The sequence below is a fragment of the Phyllostomus discolor genome, chromosome 10 (genome assembly GCF_004126475.2).
Source record: "Phyllostomus discolor isolate MPI-MPIP mPhyDis1 chromosome 10, mPhyDis1.pri.v3, whole genome shotgun sequence".
Classification (NCBI taxonomy): domain Eukaryota; kingdom Metazoa; phylum Chordata; class Mammalia; order Chiroptera; family Phyllostomidae; genus Phyllostomus; species Phyllostomus discolor.
In genome coordinates, this window is record NC_040912.2 from 31076188 (window position 1) to 31092712 (window position 16525).

General features: G+C 34.3%; 1 protein-coding gene across 11 annotated transcripts in view; it reads right to left on the reverse strand.

Annotated features, from left to right (window-relative positions):
• The window catches only part of AKAP9 (A-kinase anchoring protein 9), a 168300-nt gene that overhangs the window by 40415 nt on the left and 111360 nt on the right, over positions 1–16525 (reverse strand). For 7 of the 11 annotated variants that reach the window (XM_036010625.1, XM_036010628.1, XM_036010627.1 and 4 more), the window contains 5 exons: positions 8715–8877; positions 7673–7885; positions 6656–6694; positions 5058–5290; positions 4029–4148 (listed from right to left, as the gene is read on the reverse strand). In XM_036010625.1, coding sequence (XP_035866518.1) covers positions 4029–4148; positions 5058–5290; positions 6656–6694; positions 7673–7885; positions 8715–8877 — 768 coding nt within the window. Of the gene's footprint in view, positions 1–4028; positions 4149–5057; positions 5291–6655; positions 6695–7672; positions 7886–8714; positions 8878–11823; positions 12198–16525 lie in introns of those variants that run through there. The other 4 variants (XM_028525171.2, XM_036010624.1, XM_036010623.1 and 1 more) reach the window with 3 other exon arrangements.

Below are 16525 nucleotides of genomic sequence, written 5' to 3' on the forward strand. Positions count from 1 at the left end.
AGGACACATGTAAAATGCTAATCATATCAATTAGCTTTTTATCTCAGAAGGGATGCATATAATTCAGGCCATCGAAGGATAAGCAAAATCTCCTCCCCTGTGGAGAAGTGAACAAACTATGACAAAGTATTTTACTCATAAGGAAGTTTTCTTGCTCTGCCACTTGACTGTGTTCCCAATTCCATTAGTAAAATCCATATGAAATATTAGAGCGTGATATAGATATTGACAGTGATAACAGAAGTTAAAAAATGCTTCCAGCAACCTAGCAGCACAGATTATATATTTCTACATTCCTTCATGATTTCATGGTTTAATTGTATTAACTATGTAATTGTATTTTTTAAAATATATTTTATAATTATGCTTACAGTTGTCCCATTTTTTCTCCCCTACATTCTCATCCGCCCTGTACCCCCACTCCCAAAATCATTCCCCCACCTTAGTTCATGTTCATGTGTCATACATTTAAGTTCTTTGGCCTCTCCATTTCCCCTACTATTCTTACCCTCCCCCTGTCTATTTTGTACCTACCATTTATGCTACTTACTCTCTGTACCTTTTCCCCCGTTCTCCCTCCTCCCTCTCCCTGCAGATAACCCTCCATGTGATCTCTATTTCTGTGAATCTGTTTCTGTTCTAATTGTTTGCTTAGTTCATTTTTTTTTTTTTTTTTAAGTTGAGTTGTTGATAGTTGTGAGTTATCATTTTGCTGTTGGTATTTTTGATCTTCTTTTTCTTAGATAAGCCCCTTTAACATTTCATATAATAAGGGTTTGGTGATGATGAACTCCTTTAACTTGACCTTATCTAGGAAACACTTTATTTGCCCTTCCATTCTAAATGATGGCTTTGCTGGACAGATGTAGAATGTAGGTCCTTGACTTTGAATACTTTCCTCACTTTGAATACTTCTTTCCAGCCCATTCTTGCCTGTAAGGTTTCTTTTGAGAAATCAGCTGACAGTCTTAAGGGAACTCCTTTGTAGGTAACTCTTTCCTTTTCTCTTGCTGCTTTTAGGATTCTCTCCTTATCTGTAATCCTGGGTTATGATGTGCCTGGGTGTGTGCCTCCTTGGGTCCAACTTTTTTGGGACTCTCTGAGCTTCTTGGACTTTCTGGAAGTCTTTTTCCTTTGCCAGATTAGGGAAGTTCTCCTTCATTATGTTTTCAAGTAAGTTTTCAATTTCTTGCTCTTCCTCTTCTTTTTCTGGTACCCCTATGATTTGGATGTTGGATCGTTGAGAGTTGTCCCAGAGGTTCCTAAGCCTCTCCTAGTTATTCTGAATTATTCTTTCTGCATTCTGTTCAGGTTGAATGTTTATTTCTTCCTTCTGTTCCAAACTGTTGATCTGAGTCCCAGTTTCCTTCCCTTCACTGTTGGTTCCCTGTGCATTTTGCTTTATTTCCCTTTTTCCTCTATTTTATGACCATATTCCACCATTTCTGTGAGCATCCTGATTACCAGTGTTTTGAACTGTGCATCTAATAGGCTGGTTATCTCTTCATTGCTTAGTTGTATTTTTTTCTGGAGCTCTGATCTGTTTTTTTTTTGTCTACATAGTAAAGGGCTATGTCTTAGGTATTTGCCAGGGCAGGGCAACCCATGTGGCAGCATTGTGGAGCTGTATGTGGGACAGGGGTCCGAGAGGGAACAATGCTGCTTGCTCAACTCTTGGTCAGCTTTCAGTCACGTCCCCTACTACCCACAAGCAAATTGAGCCCTTTTGGTGCTGATTCCCGGGTGGGTGGTTTTGTGTACATTTTAGGACCCTGTGGGTCTCTCCAAAGAACTTTCCTGTGAGGCTGGGAGTTTTGCCTGCTGCCTCAACCCCTACAGGTTTTTTTTCAGTCAGAGGTTTTGAGACTTCATTCCCCCTGCTGGAACCCTGAATTGTGCGGTGTCTTGTTCCCCAATTGTTTCTCTTGGTTTACCCGCATGTATATGTGGGACTGCCTGCTCTGCCAGCCACCACCTTGCTGCCCATCTCCACCCCTCCTACCGCTCTGGATGAGTGTTTCTTCTTCAACTCCTTGGTTGTCGGACTTCCATGCAATTTGATTTTCTGGCAGTTCTGGTTATTTTTTGTTTTTAAATTGGTTGTTGACCTTCTTTGCATTGTGCGAGGAGGCAAAGTGTATGTAACTACACCTCTATCATCCAGAGCTATTTTTCAAAAGCTGAGAATATGTTTGTTAGAAATAAGGCCAATAACTACAAACTCTGTGGAGGTTGATAACTTTTCCACTGTTCTAGTACATAATGCTGCACTATATCAGATTACTTTTATTCAATAGAAATATAGATAACATTTTACTTACTGAGTTTATAGCCATTTTATACTGTGTAATGCTTTTAAGAGAAATAAAATCCAATAAACTACATAGAAATTATGTGCTATAATTTTTTATAGATTTTACTTATTTATTTTTTTAGAGAGGAGGAAGGGAAGGAGAAAGAGAAGGAGAGAAATATCAACGTATGGTTGCCTCTCGCATGTCCCCACAGGGGACCTAGCCTGCAGCCCAGACACATGCCCTGACTAGAAATCCAACAGGTGACCTTTTGGTTCACAGCTTGCACTCAATCCACTGAGCTAAACCAGTCAGGGCTATATACTATAAATTTTTTAAAAAATAAAAATTATTTTCAGAAATAATAGTTAAATTTAAGTGTTCATTATATACCAGGCCAATACCTCTATGAGATGGAGATTCTATTACAATCTTTGTTTTAGAAATGGGTAGGTAAATTTTAGAAAATTTTAGAAAGTGACTTTATCCATTGTCACACACCCGAAAAGGGCAGAGCCATGATTCAAACTGGGATGATCTAACCCCAAGCACAATCTCTTTATAACCATGATAAGCCATTGTAACAATTTATACAATGAATCTTCCCTCATTCATGTAGCATTCATTTGGTAAACAGAAAATTCTGGTTATGTTTTTATACGAGGAGAAAACACACAGTGTAGGTGAAAAAGTAGAAGCAAGGAAAAGTAGCAAGGATGCTCCAAAATTTTCTAAGCAAGACATGAATGAAAGTGAAAAGAATAGGAAAATGTAGTGAAACCTGACTCACCAACAGATTAGAAGCAGGGGCTGAGAAAAAGAGTGGCATCAAGAACAAATTCTAGGTCTCAGCAAGGAGGAAGGTGAAGCAATGAGGAAGGTGAAGATGGCATAGTTACTGAAATGAAGGAACATGTTTTATTCTTGTCTTTCTTGGTGGGGACCAGGCAGGCATCAGGAGCTCTCTTCTGAACATGTTAACTTTGAGACACCTAAGTGGAGATGTAGAGTGGGCAGCTGAGTATTCAAGTCTGGGGCTCAACCGAGATGCCAGGGCTGGAGATACAAATGTGGAGTCATTTATATATAACTCCCTAGAAGAGAATATAAATACAGAAATAAAGGGGGCCCAACACTAAGACTTGGGGTACTCAAACATTTATTTTGGGTCAAAAAACAAAGACTAGAGAAAGAAGTAGATGTGCCACAGAAGCCAAAAGAAGGGAGTGTTTCAAGAAGCAGGCTGTAATGAATGCCTCTGAAAGCTCTTGTACAATAAAGACAGAGGAATGAGTACTAGACACAGCCATGAGGCTGTCGGTAACCACAGAACAGTTTCAACAGAGGAGAGGATAAGAAATGCCACTGAGACAGAGGTTAGAAACGTTACTGGAGTGCATGCGGAAAAGAATGGGAGATGGAGTAAAGAGTGAATGAATATAGATGACTTTTTTGATCAGTTTTGTTGGGCATGAGGAATAGAAAAATGAGTAGGGAAGTTTATTTATTTGGGCAATGCTAGAAGATAAGTGTTAAGTAGAAATGATTCCAAATGTCAATACAAACAATTTAGAGTTTTAAAAACTTTCTCACGTGGAAGTAATATATAATTTCCTATTTTTGAAGATTTACATACACTAGAGGCAATTCCTTTAAGTTTTTCACGATAGGCATTTTATCTTACAGACAACATATAAATTACTGTAAGGCAGACAATATCCGTAAAGTTCTTACCTCTCTTGTTTGATGTTCGTTGACAGGCTGGAATCGAGGTACAACCTTAAGCTGCTGTTCCAGTTTCTGTATTTCCTGTTGGAATACATCTCTCTCATGTTCTCTGTCAATGGCTTGCTCCTGAAATTTAAGAATGGTAATTGAAAAAACAGTATTTATCGAAGCAATTGTTTCCCTCACATTCCTTTGGTGATAGGTACAGTTTTGTTTGAAGACAAACAACAGATGATGACAGAATACTCCAAACCAAAAGGTTTAAAAAGATAACATTTTTTGCATGGTATATAGCCTACATGGGCTCTTCAATAAAAATTTAAGCATTTAAATATTATTTGAAGCATATTTCTTTTTTATTAGAGTAATGTTAAATTCTCTCTAAAGTGAATTTACTTTTTTTGAACAAAGGAGGACTTATACTGTTAATTTAATTATTAAACAAAACAAATGGAAGAAATTGGTTAGTAAATCAATTTCTTTCATCCTAATCTAGGTTTTACACCTAAAATTATATAATGTGTAAGGATCTGATTCTCTGATCTGTGAAGAGAACTTCAGGCTTAAGTGAAACCCCAAAGAAGACAATCAACATGAAATTAGAGATGTGACATCTTTTTGGAAGGAAGTAATGACAGCATGCTAACTGTTCCAGTCCCCTGGAAACAGAAACATTGTTACCTGTATGTGTATCTTTTGTGGGTGAAACAATGGCAGCTAATTTGCTGTTAGATCCTTACCTGCTCCGGCTACTGGTTAAAGGAAATACTAGGATAACTTCTTAACTATGAATCTGGAAAGGCTAACTGGTAGGGCTTCTTCATAATCTGCCTATACTGTTTTTAATTCTGACTGTTGCTTCTAATAATTATTGTAATTTTAATTGAAATAATTCATTTCAATTAATTAGTAAAGATACATATAGATGAAAATACAGAATTCATGACTCTTTTCATAATTTAAAACTCATAACCTAGAATAGCAACAGGCAACATTCCACTGACAAAAATCAATATTTAAGTTGAGAATACTTACATCTAAAAATTTTCTCATTTTTTCTAACTGCTTTTCCAGTGCTTGGTTTTGCTGTCTTAAATCCATTAGTTCAGCATTTTTTTCTTGTTCCAGCTCTATAAACCTACTGACTTGTTCCTCAACATCTATTTCTAAAGCTTTCACTTGTTTTTGAAGGTCATCACGTACTTTTTCAGCTTGACACTGTACTTCTAGTTTTTCCTTCATTAGTTTTTCTGTCTCCTGTAGTAATTCTGTTTGAAATGCAAAAATATACTGTTAAATCACAGTGACATTATGACAGTGAAATCACCCATAACTATGTTTAAATTTTACCTAATGATATAAAGATCAGTTTTATTTCAAACACATGTAGAAAAAAATTCTTATGAAAATGTCAAAATAACATTCCATCTTAGTAGACAATAAAATTATACAGAATTGTAAAAAAAATGTCCTATCACTGAAAACAGTACTTTTTGTGAAAACAGCACAGCAAATGGCCAAACGCCCCCCCCCAAAAAACCACCCCATTTTTACTACAAGGAAAAGAACAAAGTCTAATTAAATTCAAGTATAGGAGTAACTCACCTCAGGCAAAAATCAATTCATTCTAAATTCATAAAGTCACTTTTATATGCATACACACTACATAAGATGATCAAATACTGTGAATCTTTAACCAAGGCAAATAAGAGTTACAGGAAAATACAACTGCAATCAGAATTTCCTGTTAGTATTACGCCTTATTAGATCCATATTCCTGAGTTAGTCTTGTACGCTCACATGTGTATGTAGCAAGGGAAACTGACAAGCAAGAAAGGCAGTGTGGTGTAGTGCTTTAGAGCAGAGACTGTGGGTTCAAATCCTAGCTCTGCCACTTACCTACTATGTGACATGGAACATGATATGCTTTGTTTTCCTTATATGTAAACTGGGAATAGTAATACTACCGATCTCCAAAAGTTACTGCGGGATCAAATAAGTTAATATATGTAAAGGATAGTGTCTAGGGTGTTGTAAACACTATGTAACTGTTAGCTATTATCATTAATATTAATCATACAATAAAGTATACATAGTAAAGTAAAACAATCCACTAATACAGAAAATAGGAGAAACAAAACCCTAGAGTTTTTATACTAACTGGTCTGCTAACACTGTACTCGGGACTAGGAATATCGGAAGTAGCATTTCTTTTAAAACAATACTGATTTAGATGTTAATATAAAGGTAAATCAACTAGGAAGTCTCCTTATGAAATTTCACTGCTTCTGTTGATACCATCATCTTATATATTTCCTGATTTAGAAACAGCATTGTGAAAAGTTACAGTCTGCAAGAGTTTAATATATTTGTTAAAGTAAAAATGTTTAATAAACCAAATTTTATAACAAAAAATCTAAATGATATTAAGCCCTGGAAAAATAGATATAAGATGATGGGCACTATGAATCTTAGTTGTTGATTTCAAATATAAATATGTATTTTTACTGTAAGAAAGGTTTTGTTAAAGAGAAAGGTTAGTATAAAACACAACCGTACAATCAGAGCTATGCTAGTTGGAAGAAAAGTCCAAGGGTCACCTAAAGGCGGGCCATGCAATCGTATGAACACACCTGATCCAGGTGCTGCATCGACTGCAGCATCTACTAGTCCTATAAGAATAGAAAAAAAAAACAAAACAAAGACATACACAACAGAAATGTAATTTACATGTCTTCTGTTTCCTAAATAGGATAATATACACACACTAAAGAATTTAAGTAAAAGTTGAAACTACTGAATATTACCACCGGTAATATTTTGAGATGTACCAGTGCTTCTTGAATATTTTACATATATGACCCATATACTTTCCACATTAAAAATTCCAACTCCAAACCTTTGTTGAACAAATCTGAATTAGCTGGAAACAAATTACATATATTACAAAAAATGTATGTTGTATTTCTAAACTGGTAAGATTCAAATGGTAAAACCACACACAATTCCCAAAGCACGTGAACTATACAAGTGAGAGGATATGAAAGATGGCTTTACAGTTCCATTATTACAAAAACTGACATGTATGTTTTTATGGCTAAACACACTTTACTTCAACACGGTACCTAATTCCTCACTGAAGAAAAGATGAAAGGTTATTGGCAAACTCATATATTCTTTGAACTCCTACTCAGATTATACTAGATGTCAGTCTGCTTTGAACAGCCATTGAGCTTCTCAAGCTATTCTCCTGCAGGCCAAAGCCCAGCCCCCACCTGCTGGGTTTTGTGCCAGATCAGTGTCTTAGTTATTTAACCCTAGTATGTATTTTTGCTGCCTATCTGCTATTAAAAGAACTAAAGCTTACACAATTTAAAAAAATATCCTGCCTCATTATATGCAGCTTTCTCTTGAGACAGAGGTTTAAAGAAAAATGAAGAATTAACTTTTCCTGTTAAAGTTTGTCAAAAGAAAAAGAAAAAAATCCTGATTGTACATAGTTGGCTAATAAGACATTTACCAATAAGGTAGATTTTCTTGTAACTTTTTTAAATCCCTATATGAAATACATAAATAATAGCACTGAAAGGGGGAAAAAGCCCACCTTGAACTTTTAAGGACTGTTTCATACAAAGTCTAAAAATACATACGCTGTTCCACGGGGCCCGCCTCTGCTTTCATAGCCTCCTGCTGCCTGGACAGTAATTCTCTCTCTTCTTGGATCTGCTGTTGCTCTGCCTCCAATTCTTGTAATCTATTACTTGCACATAACAACTCCTGCTCAAGGCGATCTATTATATCAGCTTTTTCCTGAATCTGCCTTTCAAAAAAAGTTTTTTCATCTGCATAGCCATCAATGACACCTATAAAATAAAATCAACAGGGACTGGGATTATTACTTACTTCAAGTTGTACCATTAGGTTTTATATAAACAATGAAAGGGGTTACTGCTGGCAAAGTAAATCATTCCAAGCTATTAAAAGTCCTGCATGAATTTGCTGCTGCTGATAACAACTATAGTATGCTCAATGCATTATTTTTCTTGTTAACCATTATGTCTAAATATGAAATTCCTCTGAACTTTCTATTACTTTGCTATGCTAACATATCACATTATGTGGGATTAACTAGCTTTATTAAACAGATATAAATAGATAGGTTCCTGGGAAGCTTAATATAAATCAGATGCTTGTGAACTGAATCACATGTTAAATATACCAGCGAAAGTTGATATTCTAAGTGATTCTGGAAGGACAACACCCACAACAGTACCGTACAATGTAAACAGCATGGGACTTTACAGGCTTAAAGCCTGGCATCATCATGTATATGGGAGACCCTCAGAAATTACTAATGCCTCTTAGCTTCAGTTTCCTCATCTTTAGATTACAAGAGTTGTTTTAGGATGGTGGGATTATGGTAACAACCCACCATCATCCACTTCTAAAATTTTTTATACTTTCTATAATTCTATTAAGTACTTTTTATAATTAAAAATAGTTTTAATTATTTAATTATTTAAATAGTTTTAAAAAATCACTTGGGAGTAATTTAAAGACAAATTACAACTACTTTCAATGTTCGCTCTTCGTTAGAGTAGATTAGTGGTTTCCAAACCTGGCTTGCATTAAAATCTCTATATTTAGAGTTGAAATCTCCCTACCCTCAGTTGCCAATGGCAAGTTGCTCACCCTCAGCCTTACTGAGCTCCACAGCCAGCTGTTCTCTGGCCCTGGACTCCTCCACAAGGCGCTCTCGCAGCTCCTCTTGGCACTTAAAGGACTCGGTCGCTTCTTGTTTCTGTCTAAATGACTCACGCATCAACTCTGTCTGTGTAACTTTTGCGTGTTCGAGCTAAACAAGGAGGGAAAGTATACATAAAGGAAGACAGTGTTAGGAATACCAGTGTCATTTTTCCATTAAAGCTTCCAAATTTTTTAAAAAATAAAAATAAGGCATACTGTTGAACTGTAGTCATTCAATATTTCTAGTACATGCTAACATTATTAGAGGTTTAAGTCAGTAGACAAGCAGATTAGCTGTGTACAACTTTCCATAAAAGATGTATTCTAGTTTTAGTAAGCAAAAAAAAGAAATTGCTTCTCTTGGAAATAAACCACTTTATATCACCAGATCTGTTTTCTACTGTATAAAAGGGATACGAAAATTAGTAAGACATAGGTTCTTTTTGTATTTGTTAAAGAATTTTACTTAACTATGTATCCTATGATAAACGATTTCTTTTATATTTACAATTATTTATTAACTGTGACTCCTGCTGCACACTTTGAGGAACTGATGTGATTAATACAATGATATCAATGAACAAAATCACAGGGGCTAAACAAAATGAAATTACGTTTATTACCCATGTTTTAAATGAAACCATATATTTCTAACCATTTGTGAAATATCTACAAGACTCTATATGAATATTCAGTTTATTTTCAAAACCTTAGAACACAGAAGCATTATCCATAAACACAAGCCTCCTTAAAATGCTGTCACCGGCACATACTGATTACATTAGAAAACAATTAAGATGAAAATATGATACTTAAGTATTGTACAGATTCAAGGCCTAAGCTCTCAAAAAACAGTGATCATTGTTACCAGCTGCATGAAATTACAGAAAAGCACTGTCTCTGGCTTAGTTTTCAGGGCTGCTGACTGCTATCTATTTTTATTGAAACAACTACATGGGAAAAAAATACTGAGCTCAAAGTGAGTACTTAGTCCTAGATAATTAACATCATTAAATTTTTTTATAGCAATGACCATATACATTTATAACAGGCTCACAGCGTCATAAGAATTTGTAAATTTATATATAAAGTGCCAGTATATTAAAAAATATTACCATGCTTTAAGCTTAAGATATGAATCATATGTAGTAATTTCTAATTTATAGTCAGATATCAATAATATATTATAAAATTATAATATTTAAGAATATTTTATTTTTAAAGACCTCTGCTCTTCATATCTGAGTGGTATCTGCTACAGCAAACCGGTTTTACAGTAACTAAATAAAGCTTTATATGGCCACTCTAAATTAATTTCTAATATATCTACTAAGCAGTTACTCTATTTAAGATTCATAATGGAAAATTAAGCATACATTTTAAATAAAAATATTTCTTAAAATATTACCACAATATAGATAAAATTATATATTTTTACTTTAGACTGGTAAAAGAGTCTTTTCCTTTAACTGTGGATAAATAATATAATGAACTTTTATTATAAAGAAACATTATCATAAAGTATGAACTCATTTTTATAACTACACTCCTGAATTTATAGCCACAGCCTATATTTTAAAAATGTATCAATTGTTTCTACATATATATATATATATATATATATATATATATGTATGTTACTTTTTTCTGTACATTATAAACTAGTTGCCTGGTAAATGCATGAACTCACTAACAGTTCAAAGCTCTAACTAAAAAGATTTTGAGTCTTTTTCCTTTTTCAAATTTACTGTACAAATACAACAGAGCACTTACTACAAAAATATTTTTAGATAAGAAAATTAAGTCTTTGCTTCCATATTCTACTTCTTGACAGGATCTAAGTCAGCCTTAAAGTGCATTTAAATGTTTGCCATAAAACCACAAGGAATAACTTCATTTTCCAAAACAAAACAAAAAAATGGGAAGAATCAAATACAGTAAAAAATTCAGCCAATAAATTTCGTCATCACAGCAGACAGTGTCTGCACTTTACTGGAATAAGAAATTCCCTTCCAATATTCATCTAAACACTTTATATTAAAAAAAAATCTCTTCGACCCAGTTGAAGTATGATTTACTCTTAATACCTATATAATGCCTAATCTTTACTAAATATGAAATATATAAATTTTCATATTCAACATTTTCAAATGTTTTAAGAAACCTATCATCTTATTAAAAGTATGTAGAAAGCATCAGGAAATATTCTGTCATTTTAACATAGAAGTTTCAGGGGCAGTAACAAAACTGTTCTGAAAACCATCTGGCTTGTTAAATATTAGCTAGTATATTATAGTCAAAGCCACTAAAGTCATAAAAAGTGCTGAGTAACTTTTACTGAGTAGTTATACTGAATAACTTGTAGTAAATCATTCACAACATATTTCAGTCAAATGATCCTGAAATACCAACCTATGTTAAATACTTGTATCCTGAACAATGTTTACAAAAATAAATTTCACATGAAAAGCAAAAAAAAGTTATTTCCTCACAGGATTAGTTGGCATATTAAAAACACTGAAAATAAGTTCTTTAAGGAATTAGCCAGAAAATTAAAATTAGAATCTGGGTCTCCTTTTTCCTTGTCTGGAACAACGGCCAATATGCCCTATGATTGTAAACATTTCCTAATTGGCTCAGTGACAATTTGCTTAGCTATTTTAGGTTTCACGATGCCTATTTCCTCAAATATAATCATTCCATTTTTACTCAGGATTGACATCATGAACACATAAAAGCAAGAGTCTTTAGGACAAGTAGGATCTTTTTAAACAGCTTGCCTGGCATGGAAGAACTGTAATATTATCTCATTCTGCTTTCTGGAATTAAAAATGTAGTCAAGTTGGGACTCTGAGACCAACTGCAGCCCTTCAATACATCCAAGATGAATGTGTAGTAGTAAAACACCAAACAACAAAACAAGACTCTATTCCATTTACCCCTAAAGACACTTAAACTTCATTTCTCATTATACACTGTGTTTTTTAAAGAGAAAATGTATTTACAATAAGTAAAAACTAAAAGTATAAAAAAAAACAAAAAAATTTATACTTACTGAATACGGAGGGCTAGGCAGTGAAATTTTAGAAATAAGCTTTAAAATGTGCCCATTTCTTTTGTGAATAAAATGAAAAATAGAAGTATTAATAATCACTGAGTTACTTTCATCCAAACGTTCACACAGAGGAAATGGATGTGGTAAAGGCACACGAGATTCAACCTCATAAATGTCTTCATCTTGTTCTTCCAACCATGAGCCACTGAGTTTGACAGTTGCCAAATAGGTCCTGTAAGAATCCATTCTAGGAGATGCAGCTGCCAATTTTCCTCATTTACTTTATCAATTTTCCATTCCATTAAAAATCCTTTTTAAGTTTATCAAGATATACCAGACCAGTAAGAAAACAACTTCTTAGCACTATCCAGTACAAATTATAAAACTGATTCATAAAAAACTGAACAAAAGAAAAACCCCACAAATCTAAAAAATACAAAAAACAAGAACTAGATCTTTCAGTCTTCATCAAAAAAAGAAAAACAATAAAAAACAAAAGTGAAAGCAAGGAAACACCTTTTTACCTATAATAATTAACTAAATCCTCTAAAAATGGAAGAATAAAAAAATATAAATATCTAGTTGGCTAAGCAATAAAACTGCTTTCAGTATCAAATATATCTGTCGAAATAAGAAACCCTTCCAACCTGAACCTGGCAGGGAAGGTCAAGTTTTAAATCTCCACAGTAGCAGTCTTGAGCAATGTAGTTGCAATATTATTTCCCTTGTTCTTGCAGCTTCACTCAATTCAACAGTAAAAACCTCTTCTGAACTGAGCTATTCAAATAGCCTCTCACACTGAGCCAAGGGATTCTAGTCAGTGTCCCCTGAGGAAAAGGTCAGAACAGAGGGTGTGGTTTAATGTTTTTTACCTATAGGTACTCTGACAGGTGGAATGTGAATTAATACGCCCACAGAAAAGCCTGCCTAACAGGATCCAAGCTTCACATCAGAGCTTGGAAAGTTTATAATGCTTCTAAGATAAGCTACTGTTTTTCCATCGCATTAAATTTTTTTAACTTAAAAATGAGAAATCAAGTGTTGTAGTTTTGAGTCCATATTACTAATTAATTCTTGTGAAACTATATGAAATAATCATGATTTTTTTTGAAGACTAAGTTAGTGCTTCTTTTTGGCATTTCCTTAGAAATAATACTCGTTCTTTCAAGCAGTTACTAGAATACAGGGTGGGCAAAAGTAGTTTTACAATTGTGACTACCCCAGAGTTTATTCTTATATTATTATTTTCCATACAAACAACTATAAACCTACTTTTGCCCCACCCTGTATAGATAGTCTGGTTATAATCTATTTCCACAATGAATTGTTTATAAAGTGAATGTTAAAGGGAAAAAACCCTCTTTTGAAAAGCTGCACTGTATATAACAGGTGGTAATTGTATCACTTAAGGTATACTATGAACTGACTAAAACTTAAAAGTGCAAGTTGTGGATCATAGCCTTCTTGTAGCTCCAGAAACTTGGGCAACAGTGAATGATCTGGCCACTCAAAATTTAAAAAGATGAACAACTTACTTTTTAATATTAAGAGATCCTGAAAAGTACAAGTTGTTTTAAACGAATGAAAAAGCTTTTATTGTGGCACCTTTTCTCTATCTAGTAATTAAATATCCTAAATCCACAAAACCTTGATCTATAATGAAAAAACCCATACTAAAGCAAGGAGGTTTTACTAACAAAACTCCATTCTATAACCACTTTCACTACACAAAATTGTTAGAGGAGCCAATACTCAAGGCCAATAATAATTAGGAGAGAGAAAATGAGATTTTCTACAGAAAGTCCAAAATCTACAGGCAGATGCTTTGTGGTGAGGAAGGGGCAGCTGTCTCTTACAATTCTGGATTAGGCAATGACAAATTTTTGTTTATTATTATGACTTCTCATGTGAACCCTCCCGTTAGTCTGTGAAGGTGGAGGCCTAATCTTACCACTGATGCAGGTGCATTTGATATTACTACGGCTTCAAAAGATACAAAACCATCAGCATTCTAGCTGCCCAGCTTTATGAACTGGCAGGACCCATGCTTACAGCATGTCAAATACCTCTCAAAATACTTTCTTGGCACACTCTGCAAATTACAGTTTATTTAGATAATCTGGTATCCAATTTCTCTTATTTGAAACAAAAACAAAACCCTGAAAGTAAGAAGTATCCTTTTATAAATAGAAACATTTAAGTCAAGGTAACAACTAACTACAAAGAACAGAGAGAAAACACTAGGGAGGGAAAAAAGCGGGAAGAAAGCAGTGAAAGCAGTACATTAAGATGATTCAGAATGGGACGAACAGCACTCAGAACAACAGGACCTTAGCAGATGGCATATTATATTAATTCATGTTCAGAAAGGTGATACTGAATTAAAATAATTCAAATGATAGTTCCCTCCCTCTATTTTGAAAGCATGTAAAACTTGTTTTCATCCATGTAAAAAACACACATGTGTGTAAGTGGCATCCCTTTGTAACTAAGAATATGGGTCAAGGTTAAGAAAATAAACACACAGAGAAAATACAGTATAATCACAGGGGAAAAGACTCCAACAGCAGTTATGATGATTTAGGATAGTGTCAAAGAACTTTCCTAACAGTATGTATATTAACTGACAGTATATTATATTAACTAATGTTCAGACAGATTACTCTTAATTAGAATAAGTTTTATATATATATTTAATTTTAAAAAGCACATAAAACTTTTTGCAACAAAAAACAGTTAAAATAAAATGACTTCAATATTTAAAGCACCCTTTCAATTATCTAGACTAGATCACTGACCTAAGTTTCAAATAATCAACATTTTAATGTATATTTGAAGGCTTAATTTGTGAGAGTTATGTTTCCCAAACTAAATAGCTTTATTTGTACAGTGTCAAGCTATTTAAACATATTTCCCATAAATATTTCCCTCCAATTGTAAGCCACTTCTGTTGCTCTCTGAGTTTTGATTTACTTATCTTTCTAATGAGAGAGAATCCTGCATAAAATACCCCAACCAATGCTTAGAATAAACATACTGGGGGCAGCACCTAACAGAAAGTATTTTAACACTTTGCAGTTACATCTAAAACACAAAAATGACAAAACAAAACCCTAACTTATATTTTTGTTTCATCTTCAGGAAAGATCTCTTTTTTTGAGAAAATATAGAAACACGTAACTCAGAGTCCATTATTCTTAAAAATGACAAAATTTACAACGTCATGAGAATTACCTACAATAAAAATCACTCTGTGGGAATAAATTCCTTATTCACTAATTTCCTCCAGGGCCTCAGGAATCTCTTGGTAAATAATTTCCTGTGGCTCTAAATAGTATCTCTGGATTGTGAAAACTTAAATTGCTGAAAGACTATTTCCTACAGAACAGACTGATTTCTACAGCTACCTGATCTAAGAATCAAGAAACTGAAACCACACTCTCCAAGATAACTTTTCTGCAAAACCACAGAGACTACTGAATAAAGATTATGTTAAAGATATTTATCTTTCTGATGGCTTGAGGGTAGTATCTAAGTACTTTTCCTCATATTATAATGAAAGCTATCCCAAACAACAGGGAACAACAATAGGTTGAATATAAGCCCAATTTTATTGTAGCCTGTCTGGGCAAAAGAGAAGTAAAATCCATCATAATAAATGTATTATTATATGGATTTGGACATAGTGCTGGGCAAATCACTTGTCAAATCAAATACTACTATAATAGACATTATAAAATTAGTCTCTAAGGTCGACACCCTAACACTTGGTAAAGGAAATGCCTCCTCGTTCTTTTATTGAAGAAGAAAGTACCTATAGAACCTAAAGCAGCTGCAAGCCTTAAAACTAAGTACAAGGTGTAATCATGTATCCTCCACTAAAATTATACAACATATAAAACCATACCATTAATAAAAAAGAACCCTGAAATTTGACAATATTTACTTAGACCATGGGCCTTTTCAGTGAAACCCTGCCCCAACCCCAAACACAAGCCCCCAGTCACGGGCAATAATCTCCAATTTTGATGGAGGCAGGGTTCTTCTGACCCAAAGGCCACATCTACCACCTCTGTTCTGGGTTCCATCCTCATGTACGCCAAGGACCTGGCTCCACAAACCCAATCCCTCTGTCCTGCACCTTCAGCCTTGCTAGTGAATATAAACTACTCCAACCCTTAAAAAAACACCACCCTTCTCAAGCTAGTGCTCTCCTGTTTTCTTCACAGCTAGATGCCATGAAATTGCTATTTCTTCAACTCTATTCCTTTAACTCTTCGAATATTAAGCTTCTCCTCTACCAGCCCCATAAAACTGTTCTCATCAAGGTCACTATGACACCCACACTGAACTACCCAATGGACACCACATCCTCAGCATCCATGACTTCTCCATGGCAACTGATACTTTTACAAAAACACTCATTTTTTGGCTTTAATGACACTATTCTCTGAATGTTCCTCTTGTCTCTTATTGCTGGTCTCCTTTGTACTTACCTATCTATATTCTCTTTTAAATGTCAGCATTCTACCAATATAATAAACTAGCTCTGTACACTCTCCAACACCAAGGCATCAAAAGTCCTTAACATACGGCAACTTCCAATCTAGTTCTCCACAAACTCTAGACTCTAGCGAATCTTTACTTGATGCTCCCTCCATGCATTTCCAATTCGGTATCTAAAACAAAATTCATTACTCAC